Source organism: Panulirus ornatus, chromosome 12 (genome assembly GCF_036320965.1).
Source record: "Panulirus ornatus isolate Po-2019 chromosome 12, ASM3632096v1, whole genome shotgun sequence".
In the NCBI taxonomy this organism is placed as follows: domain Eukaryota; kingdom Metazoa; phylum Arthropoda; class Malacostraca; order Decapoda; family Palinuridae; genus Panulirus; species Panulirus ornatus.
Window position 1 is genome coordinate 16,547,313 of NC_092235.1, and position 19,425 is coordinate 16,566,737.

General features: G+C 39.1%; 1 protein-coding gene across 33 annotated transcripts in view; it reads right to left on the minus strand.

Annotated features, from left to right (window-relative positions):
• The window catches only part of tou (bromodomain adjacent to zinc finger domain 2B toutatis), a 1,094,933-nt gene that overhangs the window by 191,490 nt on the left and 884,018 nt on the right, over nucleotides 1-19,425 (minus strand). For all 33 annotated transcript variants that reach the window (XM_071667361.1, XM_071667356.1, XM_071667362.1 and 30 more), the window contains 2 exons: nucleotides 18,409-18,530; nucleotides 642-838 (listed from right to left, as the gene is read on the minus strand). In XM_071667361.1, coding sequence (XP_071523462.1) covers nucleotides 642-838; nucleotides 18,409-18,530 — 319 coding nt within the window. The remainder of the gene's footprint in view (nucleotides 1-641; nucleotides 839-18,408; nucleotides 18,531-19,425) is intronic.

A 19,425-nucleotide genomic window follows, 5' to 3' on the forward strand; every position in this document is an offset into this window, starting at 1 on the left:
TGATCCACACATGCTCTACCACTTCTGAAACCACTCTGCTCTTCCTATGTCTGATGCTCTGTACATGCCTTGCCTTTACCCTTTCAATCAATACCCTCTCTTATAATTTCCTAGGAATACTCAACAAACTTATGTCTCTGTATGAGTGGGTGAAATGTAAAACTTTTGAGGTGGTTTGGGCATCATGAAACAGAACTGATGGAAGACAGCTGGCATCCTGGGAGGTGAGGATTAAGAAATATAGTGGGAAGAGGACCCAGGAGGGTGTGTGTGATTGGAATAGTGCATGTAGTCTGATATGGTAGCCTTAAGATTTTTTCTATCATGGCCAACTCTCTCACTGGGAAGTTCCTGGGGTACAGCTACTAAAGGAAAGACTTTTTCTGAGATCACCAGAAATCTTGGGTCACTGTTCAAAATGAAGATGACTTATTACTTTTAAAATGTGGTTTAAACCTCATAGACCTACTCTTAAAATCAAATATATCAAATGAATAATACACAGTAAACATTCCCCAAACCCTGAAAAGAATCACTTATGAGTGTACTGAGCTTTGGAAACTAAAGTGCAATACTACAAAACTATTTACCCAGATCATAATGAAAATCTATAGAATATAAAATACATTTTACACACTTACCAAATCCTAAGGTTTCCCCAAAAGTGTGCAGGAACTCAAACACCATAAGAATATTTCCAAAAGCTTCAGGAGGGAGCCTCAGCCCCTCCAAACGTGGCACATCTGGCAGAGGCACATGATCAGTAAGTTCCATGTCCTCTTTCACTTCTTTCATCAACTGATTGAGTTCTCGAGCCTGAAGGCGTTCCTCACGCTTTCTGAAGACAAATAAATGAAAAGTGAAGCATTGCTTTCTTGATGAAGGCAAACGTGAAAGCTTGTACATATAGTGGTTTTACGTGAAGAATAAAATGATATGTCTGAAAAGAGTGGTTAAAGTAAGTGTGGAAAAGATATGCTTTTAGGAAAAGGATAAAATGACATATGTGAAAAAAGTGGTTAAAGTGTGAGTATGAGAAAAAGAGGCCTGTGTGCAGAGATACCACATAGGTATATGGTTAGATCATAAGAATCAAAGGAAGTGGAAAAGGAGTGCAAGGGATTTAGGGAAGTGGTGACTTGTGCAGGAGAAGTGTATGAAAAACTAAAGTTGGGATGTGGGCTTTTGAGATTGGGTAGTGAGAAGTGGAAACTAATTTTTTTTTTTTTCCTGAAGCTGGAACAGAACAGGCAACTGAGGTCTTAAACAAGGCAATCTCATTAATGATACATATGTATTATTTCACACTTGAACTCTGTTTCATGCATTAGCAATGTAGCACCAGAAACAGATGAAGAAAAGCTGCATCCACTCTCATCCATTCTCTAGCCGTAATGCATAATGCATTGAAACCACAGCTCCCTATCCATGATTTACCTCAGACACTTCACATACCCTGGTTCTGCCCACTGACAGCACATCAACCCCAGCATATCACATCATTCCAATTCACTCTGTCCCTTGCATGCCTTTCATCCTCCCACATATTCAGGCCCCAATCTCTCAAAATCTTTCTCATTCCATCCTTTCATCTCCAATTCTGACACATACATCCACTTTGTTAACCTTTCCTCTCTCATTCTCTCCATATGTCCAAACCATTTCAAGAAACCCTCTTCTGCTCTCTCAACCACACTCTTTTTATTTCCACACATCTCTCTTACCTTTTCATTACTTAATGAAACCACCTCAAACCACATATTGTCCTCAAACATTTCATTTTCAACACATTCACCCTCCTCCGTACAACTCTATCTATATATTGGCCCATGCCTTGTAACCATATAATATAACTGGAAGTACTATTCCTTCAAACATACCCATTTTCGCTCTCTGAGATAACGTTCAATCTTTCCACACATTCTTCATTGCTCCCAGAACCTTCGCCCCCTCCCCCACCCTGTGACTCACTTCTGCTTCCATGAACCCATTTGCTGCTAAGTCCACTCCCAGATATCTAAAACATTTAACTTTCTCTAATTTTTCTCCATTCAAACTTACATCCCAATTAACTTGTCCATCAACCCTACTGAACCTAATAACCTTGCTCTTATTCACATTTACTCGCAAATATCTCCTTTCACACACTTTTCTAAACTCGGTCACCAACTTCTCCAGTTTCTCACACAAATCATCCAAGAGCTGTATCATCGGCGAACAACAACTGACTAACTTCCCAAGCTCTCTCATCCACAACAGACTGCATACTTGCCCCTCTCTTCAGAACTCTTGCATTTACCTCCCTAACCACCCGATCTATAGAAAACTTAAACAACAAAGGGGACATCACACACCCCTGCCGCAAACTGACATTCACACGGAACCTATTAATCTCCTCTCTTCCTACTCATACACATGCCTTACATCCTTTGTAAAAACTTTTCATTGCTTCTAACAACTTCCCTCCCACATCACATACTTTTAAAACCTTCCACAAAGCATCTCTATCAACCCTATCATATGCCTTCACTAGATCCATAAATGCTACATACAAATTCATATGTTTTTCTAAGTATTCCTGACATACATTCTTCAAGGCAAACACTTGATCCACACATCCTTTGCCACGCTGCACTTCCCCAATCTGATACTCTGTATATGCCTTTACCCTCTTAATCAATACCCTCCCATATAATTTCCCAGGAATACTCAACAAATCTATGCTTCTGTATTTGATCACTCACCTTTGTACCCTTTGCTGTTGTACAAAGGCACTATGCGTCCATTCCATAAATCCTCAGGCACTTCACCATGGACCACACATACAATGAATAACTTTACCAACCAATCAACAACACAGTCACCCCTTTTTCTAATAAATTCCACTGCGATACCATCCAAACCCACCGCCTTGCTGGATTTCATCTTTCACAAAGCTTTAACTACCTCTTCTCTCTTCACTGATCCATTCTCCCCAACCCTCTAACTTCAAACACCACCCCGACAAAAACACCCTATATCTGCCATTCTATCATCAAACACATTCAACAAACCTTCAAAATACTCACGCCATCTCCTCTCTTCATCACTACCTGTTAACACTTCCCCACTCGCCCCCTTCACCAATATTCCCATTTGTTCTCCTGTCTTACGTGTGTTATCTACCTCCTTCCTAAACATCTTTTCATTCTCCCTAAAATTTAATGATACTCTCTCACTCCAACTCTCATTTGCCCTCCTTGCACTTTTCGCTTGACCACTTGCCACTTTCTTCTATACATCTCCAAGTCATTTGCACTATTTCCCTGTAAGTATTGTCCAAACACCTCTCTTTTCTCTTTCACTAACAACCTTACTTCATACCACCACTCAATACCCTTTCTAATCTGCCCACCTCCCACCTTTCTCATACCACACGCATCTTTTACACATGCCATCACTGCTTCCTGAAATGGGGAGGGAGTGGGGGCTGAAATCCTCCCCTCCCATTTTTTAATTTTCCAAAGGAAGGAGCAGAAAAGGGGTCTAAGTGAGGATATTCCCTCAAAGGCTTAGTCCTCTGTTCTTAATGCTACCTCACTAACAAGGGAAATCGCAAATACGTATAAAAAAAAAGAGTATGGTCGAGAGAACAGAAGAGGGTGTGTTAAAATGGTTTGGTCATATGGAGAGAATGAGTAAGGAAAGATTGACAAAGAGGGTACATGTGTCAGAGGTGGAGAGAACAAGGAGAAGTGGGAGACCAAACTGGAGGTGGAAGTATGTGAAGAAGAATATTTTAAGCGATTGGGGCCTGAACATGCAGGAGAGTGAAAGACATGCATGGAAAACAGTAAATTGGAACAATGTGGTATAAAAGGGTTTGACATGTGTATAGACTGAATAAGGGCATGATAACTGTCCAGGAAAACCATGGAGGGGTCTTTTGGGCCTAGTTGCAGATAGAGAGCTGTGGTTTAAGTGCAATACAGATGACAGCTAGAGAATGGAAGTGAGGAGATGCAGCCTCTCTTCCTCTGTTCCAGGTTCTACAATGCTAATGCAGGAACAGCAAGTATGAAAAAAGAAATGTACATACATGAAAAAGCACTTGACCTCATAAGGTGAGGGTCAGGCAGGAATGTCATGTAAGAAATGTGACCACCAAAGGCATGGGTTTAGTGACCAAGGCCAAGTGTCATATGACTAAAGGCAACTGCTGGGTGACCTAAGGTAGGGTCATGTCATGTTTAGCTCTTGACCATGTTGACAAATATTTTGCTTATGAATGGACCTAACTCATACATGCCTAAACTAATGCTGCAATCATAAAGAAAGTTGTGTTTAACAATGCTAGAGTCTATGATATAATCAAACACAGCTATCTACCTAAAGAACATGAAGAGAGGAAGACTAAGATTTCACGACAGTAAGCTGGAACTCAAATGCTTCCCATTGCAATCTTCTTGCACATCTTACATTCTATTTTTTTTCAGCCATTACAGCTTTTCTTCCTGGCAGGGCTCTAACAAAATCATCCACTTTCTCAACCTACTGATCATCTGTCAAAATAACTGCACTCAACAACAAGTAATTCTTCATGCAAACTGATAGTATACTATGAATACTCATGTCTTTTAAAACAGGTGTATTCGTTTTACACACATTTACTTTTAACACCATTTCCTTCACACATCATCATAGAGACCTACCATTCTATCCAACTCCTCTAACTCTGTTAACAGAGGAGCATCACCTCCATACAATATGAGGTAACTTCCAGTGTGTTCCACAATTGTTCAACAGCACACTGTAATCAGCCTATCTCTCTCATCTTGCCACTGGCCCCATCTATAAAAACAACTAGGATGACATTAAACAGCCTCAATGCATTCCCAAACATTTCACACCAAATACGCATACTGCCATTTACTCCACAATACCCATTCCTTCCATTATAAAAGCTCTTACCAGTATTCACAAATTGTCCATGTACAACAAGTACGAACTTTACATCTTTCCTCCTAACTTTCTCACATATCTTTCCTAACATCATAAATTGTGAAAATACCCTCTCATTTTTAGACCTTTCTCTACCATCTCCTATGTGTAAAATCTGGTCAACATACTCCCATTGTTTTAAGCAGGTTTATGGCTATCACTGAATGTGATAGGGGAATTCAAGAGGCAGAGGATGATAACTTCAACAGCAAGAGAAACTTCTTTGCTAGAGAGAGAATGCATTTGACTTGGATAGGATATGCACATTCAGACAGAGTGTTTGATGAACATGTTAAGGAACATGTTCAGTGGGGGAAAAAAAATCAACCCAGAGCATATTGCAGGCACAAATGATCCCATGTCAGGTGATGATCTGATTGGAACAAATTATCAATCAGATGTAATTCAAATGAATGCTGTTTCACAAGACCTGCCTCATTCAAACAATAAGCTTTAGCAAACAGCAGAAACATAACATCAAAAAGAGGAGCTAATTAGATATGCAAACTCTTAGAAACATGACAATTGTCATAATTGGATCATAAATACATGTGGCTTATAGCAACTATTTGCTGAATTAATGGTAATGGAATGATTCGTGAGAATAGGGTTAGACCTCTTCATTGTGTTAGGAAATAATTCATCCTTAAAAGTCAGTACTACACAGATGACTTACTAGGGTGTGCTGGGAACTGTTATATTAACTCTAATCTAATTGTTTTTTCTTTATTATGACTCTTGTATGGCTATTAGGCACTGCTTTGGTGACACCTCAGACTATCATGTACATCCTTCTCCACCATTTCTCAACTCCATCTACTATACTAACTATAGCATTATACTATGGCCAGATAACATGTGCTAGCTCACTTTTTTGTACAAACATTTTACTTTTACATGAATTTCTTTCATTCTACAAATGGAACAGAAAATCTGAATGATGCCCACCTTCTACAATCCTTCCTCCAACACTCCTCAGGAGGATCTACATATTAACTACAGCATTATACCATGGCCATGAGAAATATGTTAGCTCACCCTTTTGTACAGTTTTACTTTTACATGTATTTGTTTCAATTAATAATGGGAAACAGAAAATCTGAATGATACACACCTTCCACTATCTTTCCTACTCTCCTCTGGAGAACCTATGCATTAACTTCAATGTTATAAAATGGCCAAACAAGATATGTTAGCTCACTTTTTTCATCTTTTATTTTTACGTTTACTTTTCACTTCAGAAAAATTAAGAACTTTGTTTTTCTGTCAGTACACCAAACAACTTTCTATAAGTCCACCAGCATTTAGGGATAAAAGTTGGTCGGAGTTCATAAGGCAGATTTTGAAGCATATAAATCATGAAAAAAAGAAAAAAGTCGACTGAAAATTAAAGTAAAAAGTTTATATCATAGAATAGGCAGATCTCCAAAACAAAGCAAAGAATATGATGAAATGAACAAAGAAATGAAGGAAATCACAAAAGAAAAATGATGTATTTGTCAATGGCTGAAAAAGAAAAAAGTAGACAGTTTTCAACAGGTTCCCACGAGAGATATATGATGAAGACAGCCAGACAAGAAATCAAAATAAATTAATCGTATTGTTAACCACAGACACAAATCTGATACAGTCATGTGAGGTGAGTACACAAATGAGTAATTGCAACTATCATATAAACAGGTATACCTAAAACATGCAATATCAAATATAAGACTAGGTAATGATTGTTCCTTACTACAGGTAAGTCAACTTTAATAAAATGCACCATGAACATTGAAATTTCAATTAGATTCATTTTCCAGAGGCAGATTCAGTTAAAGAAATGTGGAATCTTGAAATGATTATCAATTTATTTGATTATCATACTTTGTCGCTATCTCCCGCATTAGTGAGGTAGCGCAAGGAAACAGACAAAAGAATGGCCTAACCCACCCACATAAACATGTATAAACATAAACACCCACACACGCGCATATACATACCTATACACTTCAACGTATACATACACAGACATATACATATATGCACATGTACATATCCATACTTGCTGCCTTCATCCATTCCTGTTGCCACCCCGCCACACATGAAACAGCACCCCCCCGTGTGCGCGAGGCAGCACTAGGAAAAGACAACAAAGGCCACACACTCTAGCTGTCATGTGTAATGCACTGAAACCACAGCTCCCTTTCCACATCCAGGCCCCAGAGAGCTTTCCATGCTTTACCCCAGACACTTCACATACCCTGGTTCAATCCAGTGACAGCACATCGACCCTGGTATACCACATTGCTCCAATTCACTCTATTCCTTGCATGCCTTTCACCCTCCTGTATGTTCAGGCCCCGACTGCTCAAAATCTTTTTCAATCCATCCTTCCATCTCCAATTTGGTCTCCCACTTCTCATTCCCTCCACCTCTGACATATTAATCTTTCCTCACTCATTCTCTCCATGTGACCAAACCATTTCAATACACTCTCTTCTGCTCTCTCAACCACGCTCTTTTTATTACCACACATCCCTCTTACCCTTTCATTACTTACTCGATCAAACCACATCACACCACATACTGTCCTCAAACATTTCATTTCCAACACATCCACCCTCCTCCGCACAACCCTATCTATAGCCATAACCATATAACATTGTTGATACCATTATTCCTTCAAACATACCCATTTTTGCTTTCCAAGATAATGTTCTCGCCTTCCACACATTCTCCAATGCTCCCAGAACCTTCACCCCCTCCCCCACCCTGTGACTCACCTCTGCTTCCATGGTTCCATCTGCTGCCAAATCCACTCCCAGATATCTAAAACACCTCACTTGCATCCAAATTTACCTCCTAATTGACTTGTCCCTCAACCCTACTGAACCTAATAACCTTGCTCTTATTCACATTTACTCTCAGCTTTCTTCTATCACACACTTTACCAAACTCAGTCACCAACTTCTGCAGTTTCTCAACCAAATCAGCCACCAGCGCTGTATCATCAGCAAACAACAACTGACTCACTTCCCAAGCCCTCTCATCCACAACAGACTGCATACTTGCCCCTCTCTCCAAAACTCATGCATTCAGCTCCCTAACAACCCCATCCATAAACAAATTAAAAAGCCGCAGAGACATCAAACACCCCTGCCACAAACCGACATTCATTGAGAACCAATCACTTTCCTCTTTTCCTACTTGTACACATGCCTTACATCCTCGATAAAAACTTTTCACTGCTTCTAGCAACTTACCTCCCTCACCATATACTCTTATACCTTCCACGAAGCATCTCTATCAACTCTCATATGCCCTCTCCAGATCCATAAATGCTACATACAAATCCATCTGTTTATCTATTTCTCACATACATTCTTCAAAGCAAATACCTGATCCACACATACTCTACCACTTCTGAAACCACACTGCTCTTCCCTAATCTGATGCTCTGTATATGCCTTGACCCTCTCACTCAATATCCTCCCATAAAATTTCCCAGGAATACTGAAAAGACTTATACCTCTGCAATTTGAACACTCACCTTTTATCCCCTTTGCCTCTGTACAATTGCACTATGCATGCATTCCGCCAATCCTCAGGCACTTCACCATGAACCATACATTCATTGAATATCCTCACAAACCAGTCAACAACACAGTCACCCCCTTTTTAATAAGTTCCACTGCAATATCATCCAAACCCACTGCCTTGCTGGCTTTCATCTTCCGCAAAGCTTTCACTATCTCTTCTCTGTTTACCAAATCATTCTCCCTAACCCTCTCACTTTGCACACCACCTCGACCAAAACACCCTATATATCTGCAACTCTATCATCAAACACATTCAACAAACCTTCAAAATACTCACACCCTCTCCTTCTCACTTCACTACTACTTGTTATTACTTCCCCATTTGCCCTCTTCACCGTTGTTCCCATTTGTTCTCTTGTCTTACACACTTTATCTACCTCCTTCCAAAACTCGTTTTATTCTCCCTAAAATTTAATGATACTCTCTCACCCCAACTCTCATTTGCCCTCTTTTTCACCTCTTGCACCTTTCTCTTGACCTCTTGCCCCTTTCTTTTATACATCTCCCAGTAATTTGCACTATTTTCCTGCAAAAATCGTCCAAATGCCTCTCTCTTCTCTTTCACTAACAATCTTATTTCTTAATCCCACCACTCACTACCCTTTCTAATCTGCCCACCTCTCATCTTTCTCATGCCACAGGCATCTTTGCATGAGCCATCACTGCTTCCCTGAATACATTCCATTCCTCCCCCACTCCCCTTACGTCATTTTCCATTCTGCACTCAATCTCTCCTGGTACTTCCTCACACAAGTCTCCTTTCTAAACTCACTCTCACCACTCTCTTCACCCCAACATTCTCTCTTCTTTTCTGAAAACCTCTACATATCTTCACCTTCGCCTCCACAAGATAATGATCAGACATCCCTCCAGTTGCACCTCTCAGTACATTAACATCCAAAAGTCTCTCTTTCATGTGCCTATCAATTAACTAGTAATCCAATAACGCTCTCTGGCCATCTCTCCTACTTACATATGTATACTTATGTATATCTCTCTTTTTAAACCAGGTATTCCCAATCACACAAATCTACAGGCTCTTCACCATTTCCACTTACAACACTGAACACCCCATGTACACCAATTATACCCTCAACTGCCACATTAAATGCAAGAGTTTTGGAAAGAGGGGCAAGTATGAAGTCTGTTGGGGATGAGAGAGCTTGGGAAGTGAGTCAGTTGTTGTTCGCTGATGATACAGCGCTGGTGGCTGATTCATGTGAGAAACTGCAGAAGCTGGTGACTGAGTTTGGTAAAGTGTGTGGAAGAAGAAAGTTAAGAGTAAATGTGAATAAGAGCAAGGTTATTAGGTACAGTAGGGTTGAGGGTCAAGTCAATTGGGAGGTGAGTTTGAATGGAGAAAAACTGGAGGAAGTGAAGTGTTTTAGATATCTGGGAGTGGATCTGGCAGCGGATGGAACCATGGAAGCGGAAGTGGATCATAGGGTGGGGGAGGGGGCGAAAATTCTGGGGGCCTTGAAGAATGTGTGGAAGTCGAGAACATTATCTCGGAAAGCAAAAATGGGTATGTTTGAAGGAATAGTGGTTCCAACAATGTTGTATGGTTGCGAGGCGTGGGCTATGGATAGAGTTGTGCGCAGGAGGATGGATGTGCTGGAAATGAGATGTTTGAGGACAATGTGTGGTGTGAGGTGGTTTGATCAAGTGAGTAACGTAAGGGTAAGAGAGATGTGTGGAAATAAAAAGAGCATGGTTGAGAGAGCAGAAGAGGGTGTTTTGAAGTGGTTTGGGCACATGGAGAGAATGAGTGAGGAAAGATTGACCAAGAGGATATATGTGTCGGAGGTGGAGGGAACGAGGAGAAGAGGGAGACCAAATTGGAGGTGGAAAGATGGAGTGAAAAAGATTTTGTGTGATCGGGGCCTGAACATGCAGGAGGGTGAAAGGAGGGCAAGGAATAGAGTGAATTGGAGCGATGTGGTATACTGGGGTTGACGTGCTGTCAGTGGATTGAATCAAGGCATGTGAAGCGTCTGGGGTAAACCATGGAAAGCTGTGTAGGTATGTATATTTGCGTGTGTGGACGTATGTATATACATGTGTATGGGGGGGGTTGGGCCATTTCTTTCGTCTGTTTCCTTGCGCTACCTCGCAAACGCGGGAGACAGCGACAAAGTATAATAAAAAAAAAAAATACTTTAATAGACTGCAAGTTACAAAAGAACAGAATTGTAGGAGTCATAGCTAGTCATTTTATGTGTAATACCCTAAAAACAACATGCATTCCAAGTAATGTGGTGGTTTAGCCAGATCTTGAATATGCTGTGCAGTTTTAGTCTCTAAATTACAAACACACAAAGATAAGCTTGAGAGAGTCCACAAAAAGCTACCAGAAAAATACTGGGGTTGTGAAATTAGTTACATGAGGTGACAGTCACACATACCTACAAATGAACAATGAGAGTAATCTTAAACAGGATTTTAAAATAAATCTGAGTAACCTACATGCAGTATGCTTAGGACCATGGGGTCATGAGGAAGTCAGTAAATCATTCAGTGTGTATATTTGAAAAATCTACATATCAAGTTGTATCAACTGTTTCCAGTACTTCATTATTCTCCTACACTTACAATCGTCCATAAATCAACATTCTTTATATCATCCTCTACTCAGCAAGTGCTGCAATTAAAATCATCTACTGACTGACAGGAAGATAACAAATATGGACAACATAAACTGCCACCCACCAAACCATGCACTGCCAGTCACCTTATTTACTCTATTGACTTTTGTGGAAAACAAAATACCTGTAATAATAAAAGAGAAAGATATGAAAAGTCATTAGCCCTATACAGTAAAGCCAGTCCTCACTCTAAGCAGGATCACTATGTGTGATTTCACTGCAATGCAAGGAACTTACTTCTACCAGTCCCTCCTTTTATGCAGTTTTAAATTGATACTATGCAACTGTGTGCAGCTGAAAGTGTGCCAAAAGTTCAGTGAGGGTTGGTGGGTAAAGTAAGCATGGATCCTGTATGGAGCATGCCAAGCTCCTACCAATGGGTAAGTCTCAGTTACCAATGTTGTATGCAGATCTGTGCTACTTGTGATATGTGTGTATTCCTGCTAATGTGATTGTTCCTGCAACTTACTGTGTTTGTGTTTGCTGATATGGCATCCAAATGTCCAGCAATATCTTCTTCTTTCCCAGAACCAGCAGTTAAACAAAACAGAATCTCTCTAACCTCAGAAATAAAGCTAAAAATCTTACGACATGCTGATGCTGGTAAGGGAGTGTCAGCAATTGGTCATGCTTATATCCTGGGTGAATCTACAATCCGCAACAAAAAGAATAATGCATAGAAAATTCGAAGTGCTGTGGTCCACTCCACTCCAATGTCAGCTAAGGTAACCACATGTGTTGGAAATCCTCTTATGGAAAAGAGAAAATGTTTTTTACACACAGAGCATATACAAAAAAGGCCTTAGAAACCTTCAGTTCAGGTCTAAAGCTCTGAAGATATAGGAGCATATATTTAATGAAGACAATGTAGTTAAGTGAGAGCAATTTCAAGCTAGTAAAGGATGGCTTAATAAGTTCATTCAACATCAGAAGCTACTTAATGTGAAGGTAACAGGAGAATCTGCCAGTGCTGACCATGAAGCTGCGCCACACATCCCATTTTTCTCTATATGATTATTTGTTCACTGTTTGTGATTCCTCTTTGTGAAAGGTTTTTGTAGAACATAAACACTACAAAAAGCGAGGGATAGGTGTATCGTAAAGAGCACATATTTCTTTCCCCACATAAACTGCCACTACGGTGACAGAATGATTAATGTACTTACCTCTTGTTCTCTAAATAGACTCCTCTGCAATACACTTCACACACATCATCACTAAGATGACTTTCTGGCATGACTACACTGCAGCTTTGCAATATGTTTTGCTCTGTATCAAAATCCATGCAAAATGGAAGGAAGAGAAAGAGGAAGAGGGAGGCCAGAAGTAGTAGGGGTGAGTAGGGCTTCAGTTTCTGTTGCTGCTTAACTGAGTGCTTTATATCTTGGAGGTCTCAGTTCAAAGACTCTAGTGCAACATTATATGACTGCTTTGCAGTGTTACTGTCTGGTTTTAGCTATAGAGTGACTATTACAGTGCAGCAATATAAATAGGAATTTTAAAAAAGAAGTTCATATAACATGATAGGAAGAAAGAAGCCTGTGTGATGTGAATGATGGTCTCCATTTTGTTAATGCTAGTTGAGTAGTTGTTAGTATACAGGGGTTTTTGGGTATGGGTTTTGGGTAAAATAAGTTTTTCTGTGTAGTGTTCAAGCACTGCATTTGCTGATCCTTCTATGATATGTACATCATCTAGGTCTGTGAAATTTTCAGTGTTATAACTACAGTGTCAAGTTGATTGGGAAAAGGAAGTTAAGTGCTTGTGACAGCAGGGGTACAAATACAAAGAAAAGACATAAATAATTTACTTCAGATGTAAACTTGGAAGAGATGAGTTCATCTACAAAGAGTGAAAAAACATATCACAAAAGTACTAGGACATTCTATGTCCACAATAGGAACATTGGTGATATAAAACGCAAAATATAAGCTAGTGGTGAGGCTTGTACACCTTGAAATGCTATTAAGTGACAGCTACACAAATAGTAATGATAAAAAAATTAACACAAAATGAATCTGCCAAGATTAATTCTTGGTTAATACAATTCAAAGTCAAGAGGAAACTGCTGGGGCTGAAGAAGAGAGAAAAAGAAGGATGGGATGAGAGATAATCAGTAAACTTCAAGAGGATAATAAAAATATCTTGGAAAGAGGTGAGTAGTGTGAAGAAAACAAGTAAACAAATGGGAATATTCATGAGGGAAGTACATAAGAAGGTCAAGACAAGCAAAGATGAGATAAAGCGGAGACTGACAGAGTACTCTGACGGAATGATGAATGTGTTAGATGAAATGGTGGTAAATTTGAGGCATTTGTGATGAGCTATGTGGGGCATGAGAGTCATAGCAAATGGTTTGATGAAAAAAGATGAGATGGTGAAAGTCACACATAAAATGAAGCATGGCAAAGCAGCTGGAGTGGATAGGATTTCTATTGAATATCTCAAGAAAGTAGATGACAGTGTTACTGACTGGTTAGACAGGATTTTCAATATATGTATGGCTCATGGTGAGGTGCCTGAGGATTGGTGAAGGGGGTCATAAGTGAATGCTCAAATCACAGAGGTATATGCCTGATGAACATACCCTGAAAGTTACATAGCAAAAATAGTGACAGAGACTTTAGTGATTTGCACAAAGCATCAGACTGGGAAAAAATAATGTGGCTTAAGGAGAGGTAAAGAATGTGCAGATCAGGCATTTGCTTTGAAAGATTTGTGTGAAAAATACTTGGGCAATGAGAAGGATTTGTATGTGGCATTAATGGATCTGAAAAAAGCATATGGCAGTACTTAAAAGATGACTTGCAGAAGGTTTTATAAATGTATTGTATAAGGAAAAAGCTATTAGGACTATGCAGAGAAGTATTATCAGATAATATGATGTGTGAGTAGGAAGGGAAGAGGGTGAGTAGTTCCAAGTGAAGGTGGGTCTGTGTCAAAAGTGAGTCATGTCACCATGGCTGTTTAATCTGTTCATGGATGGGGTGGTGAGGGAGATAGATGCAAGGGTCTACAGTATGCTAGGGACTGTTGGGAAAGTGAGTCGGATGCAGTTTGCTGGAGACAGGGTTCTGATGGCAGTCTAATGTCAGACATTGCAGAAGCTTGTGTCTTGAGTTTGGAATAGTTTGTGAAAGAAGAAGATTACGAGTTAATGTGAACATGTGTTCACTGGTGTAAGTGGATATCTAAATGGAGAAAACACAGACTTGGAGTGTTTCACATTACTGGCAGAGGACATGGCAACAGATGGAACAGTGGGAGCTGAAGTTAACCATAAGGTAGGTGAGGGAGCAATGGTCTTGAGTGTATCGAGGAGACTGGTACATTTGATGGTAGTAGTCTCGGTGGTGCTGTATGTGTGTGAATCTTGGGCCCTAAATGCAAAATAACACAAGAGTGTGAATGAGTTGGAAATGAAATGATTGAGGAAAGTATGTGGTGTGAGGATGGTTGATAGAGAAAGGAATGAGAGTATAGGAGAGAAGCATGATAGTAAGCAAAGTATGACAGACAAAGCTGAACAAGGTAAGATGAAATGGTTTGGACATCTGGAAAGGATGAGGCATGAGAGAGTAGAAGATGCAAGGGCAAAGGAAAGACAAAGAAGGAGATGGAAGGTTGGAGTGAAAAAGTTTCTGAATTACTGGAGCCTGAACAAAGAGAAGGGTGAGAAGCATGCACAGGATAAACAGGATTAGAGTGATATGGTACACAGGGGGTTAAATGCTGTCAGTGGGCTGAACTAGGACATATGAAATGGTCAGGGAACACCATGTAAAGGTCTGCAGAGTTTAGCTGTTGTTAGGGAGTTATGATTTTGGTGCATTATTCATTACAGTGGATGTAAGCAAATGTGGCCATTCTTCTACTGTTCCTTGCAATACCTCACTAATGTGGGAAATGGAGAACAGGCGAACAGGCATAAAAGTAAATTCTCTTCCAACATCAATCTTTATCTCAAGGAATCTCCCACTCTTGTATGGTCTTACTTTTCATAAACCTTTCCCTTTCCCTTCTGGACTTATTTACCTGTTCAAGAAATTGCTTTTCATTCTCTTTTTTTCTTAGCACTTAAATTGCCCTCACTCTATTCATAAGCACAGCATTTCCAATCTTCTATTGAGAACTTCACATTCTACACTCTTTGCCCTTAATCTAACTCACTTTCTGAACAATTCAGCTTTATCCAAACTTTTTCTCTGATCAACAATACTTTTATTTTCTTATCAACCAACTTTCTTATATATTCATTACATAATGCCATTCCTTTCATCAAGCAAACTGTTCCTATTGTACCACAAATATCTACAGCAGCCTATAGCAAAGCATTCTTTTAATGTCTTAACACCAGCATAACTTCATTTTGTGTTCTTTCATTGATATTTCTTATCTTCTACGAAGTTAAGTTCTGTATTTCATTCCTCAGCTTTTGTGCTCTTATGCTCTTCCAGTACATTTATTCACACTTTTAGTTATCAACCATTTAATAAAAATGGCTTATTTATATTCTTTATTCCCCTACCTAACCCACTCAATGGCCTTAAAACGCATTCTTGCTATCATTTTTTTTTTCATACCACTAACCAGATACATATCTATCAAAATCTTGGGAATCCTGTTTTCTCTATAAATGCATACACCATGTACAGTCCTGAAACTCCCTATCTTGAAAACAAGAATCTGTAACACTTATATCCAGTGTAAAACATACTCCAAGAATCCATTCACTATTTTCACTCTCATTTGGGATCCTATATACCTATAACTACTGCTTTTACTCTTATTTCTCACCCATCAATTCATTTCACTAATCACAATGAGCTCATCTCCTGGATCAACCTCCTTTAATGCTCTTTCTGATTTCCCCAAAACATATCCTTAATCTATTTTCTACACTGAATGACAAGGAATGGGCTAAACATGCCCTTGGAGGCGAGGACACAATCAGACAACTCATGTCAACAGAGGCTACAGAGGCCAAAATACTAACTGCAAGTGAGGAAGAAAGCAATATCATCGCTGCAGAGAAGGGATAGTTGGAGAGAGGTGATGCCAGTATCAATGAGATAGGAGTCTTTTGCTTCCAATCTCGTTACTACAACTACAACTGCCATCAAAAAAAAAGAAAAAAAAAATTTCACTAATTAACCTAGTTCACATATTCAAAATCAATTATATTCCAAAAACACTCAGTTTTCAACAAAATTTTCACAATGTCCTTTTCATGGCCATTTGCACCATCTAGCATGCCTTATTTCACACCCTTCAAACCACTTAAGTTAAATGCTTCACTATTCCTGAAGATTTCCACACAAAACTTTCAAAAATCACCCTTACCAAAAATGTCTATAACTTTAACTCTTGTACGTTCATCATTCAGTGCTTTGAACTTACTCCATATATCCATTATTATCATTATCATTAAAATACTTGATCGCTGTTCCCCATGTCAGCGAGGTAGCACCAGGAAAAAGACGAAGAATGGCAGGGAATTTGTGGAAATGACCAGATGTATAAAAGAAAGAGGCAGGAGGTCAAGAGAAAGGTGCAAGAGGTGAGAAAGAGAGCAATTGAGAGTAGGGTTAGAGAGTATCATTAAATTCTAGGGAGAATAAAAAGATGTTTTGGAAGAAGGTAAATAAAGTGCGTAAGACAAGAGAACAAATGGGAACATCGGTAAAGGGGACTAATGGGGAGGTAATAACAAGTAGTAGTGAAGTGAGAAGATGCAGTGAGAAATTTGAAGGTTTGTTGAATGTGTTTGATAGAGTGTTTTGGTCAGGGTGAATGGTCTAGTAAACAGAGAAGGGGTAGTGAAAGCTTTGTGGAAGATGTAAGCTGGCAAGGCGGCAGGTTTGGATGGTATTGCAGTGGAATTTATTAAAAAATGGGGTGACTGTGTTGTTGATTGGTTAGTAAGGGTATTTAATGTATGTTTGGTTCATGGTGAAGTGCCTGAGGATTGGTGGAATGCATGCATAGTGCCATTGTATAAAGGCAAAGGGGATAGGGGTGAGTGTTCAAATTACAGAGGTATAAGTCTGTTAAGTACTCCTGGGAAATTATACGGGAAGGTATTGACTGAGAGGGTAAAGGCAGGCATGTACAGAGCATCAGACTGGGGAAGAACAGTGTGGTTTCAGAAGTGGTAGAGCAGTTTGGATCAGGTGTTTGCTTTGAAGAATGTATGTGAGAAATACTTAGAAAAACAGATGGATTTGTACGTAGCATTTGTGGAAGGTATTAAGAGTATATGGTGTGGGAGGTAAGTTGCTAGAAGCAGTGAAAAGATTTTACCAAGGATGTAAAGAAGAGAGGAAAGTGATTGGTTCCCAGTAAATCTCGGTTTGCGGCAGGGGTGCGTGACGTCTCCATGGCTGTTTACTTTGTTTATGGATGGGGTGGTGAGGGAGGTGAATGCAAGAGTTTTGGAGAGAGAGGTAAGTATACAGTCTTTTGTGGCCATTTGCATATGTCTGTGTGTGTATATATATGTGTACATTGAGATGTATAGTTATGTATATTTGCGTGTGTGGACGTGTATGTATATACATGTATATGGGGGTGGGTTGGGCCATTTCTTTCTCTGTTTCCTTGCGCTACCTCACAAACGCGGGAGACAGCGACATAGCAAAATAAATAAATAAATATAAATAATATATATCCCTATGAGTGGATGGGTCATTCTTCGTCTGTTTCCTGGCACTACTTCACTGGTGCAGGAAACGGTGATCAAGTATAATAAATAAAATAATAAATATAATATATATCAAAGAGAGAGTGCTCATTAGAAAAATGCTTCATGTCTGGTAATCAATAGGAGGCAAATAGAAAATACCCATCACTATGAGGCCTTAATCTTGATCTTACAGAAATGTTTAGATTGGTAATTTTGGTCAACAGATCTACTACTACTGATATTGAGAAAACTAAATCTAAACAAATTCAGTCTATGCATTATTTTCTGTCTAAGATTGAAATCAATGCTTGTCTTTAACATCACTTTTTCAGCATTGAATCCAAAAGAATGCATAACCTTATAAGCAGAAAATGAAAAATATGACCCTACACAGAACTTTTAGAGGATGCATGTGTGGTACAAAGTTGTATGATATTAAACTGAAACACTGAAAAATGTGGAAATTCAAACTGCCAAAATTAACGATGTAAACAAAGGAAATATATAAAGCAAATACCTTTCTCTGTTAGCTCTCTTCTCTTCTTTCATCTCCTCTCTTCTTCTTTCTCTCTCTTCATATCTCTTCCTCGCCTCAAGGGCTCTTACTAAGACTCCATGATACCTTCTTCTTTCACGCTCCTAACAACAAGAGCAAGGAGTGAAGATATTAATAACATAAAAATGTGATATTAACAACCAGCATAAACTGATGTATTAATAATAAAAAAAAAAATCATTCTGCTGCTCAGTAATCCTTACTCACACGTCTATACAATTTCTTAACAGAAAACTGAGCCTTGTTGGAGTATTATCCCTATGTTTCCTCAGGAAAATGTTTAGTATTGCCAAAGGAAGATCAGTCCAAAAACTTTTCTCAAAATTTACAGCATTTCACGAAATATAGGAAATATCATTTCTAAACAGGCCCAAACTTCTAATAATCTTCTCCATGGGTTTCAGATATCTTAATGTTATTGCTGGTCATAATCAAAATTCCATGAACATAAAACTATGATTAGAATATAGTATATGCAGAAGAGAGTTGTTATAGATGATAATGATATCTAATAAAAGTGGAAAACATATGCGATTTGGATACCTAATCAAAGCAACAAAGGGCATAATGTAATAAAAACAGGAATTTTCAAGAAGTTTTGTAGCACAGTGATACAAACTAAAAGATATAATCCAAGTAATATGAATTATGAGAAAGCACTTGTTAATATAAATAATTCCTTGGCATGGACGAAGCATCAAACTGGGGAAGTGCAATGTGCTTTCAAAAGAGTTGACATAAAGGATGTGTGAATCAGATGATTGCTCCAAAGAATTTGTATGAGAAATACAGAAACAGAAGGATCTGTACGTGGCACTTATGGATATGGAAAAAGCATATGACAGGGCTGATAGAAATGCTCTGTGGAAGGTGTTACCAATTCATGATGTGGGAGGAAAGCTACTAGAAGCAGTGAGCTTTTCTCAAGGGAGTAAGGCAAGTATGCAAGGGGAAAGGGAGGAGGGGGAGTAGTTCCAT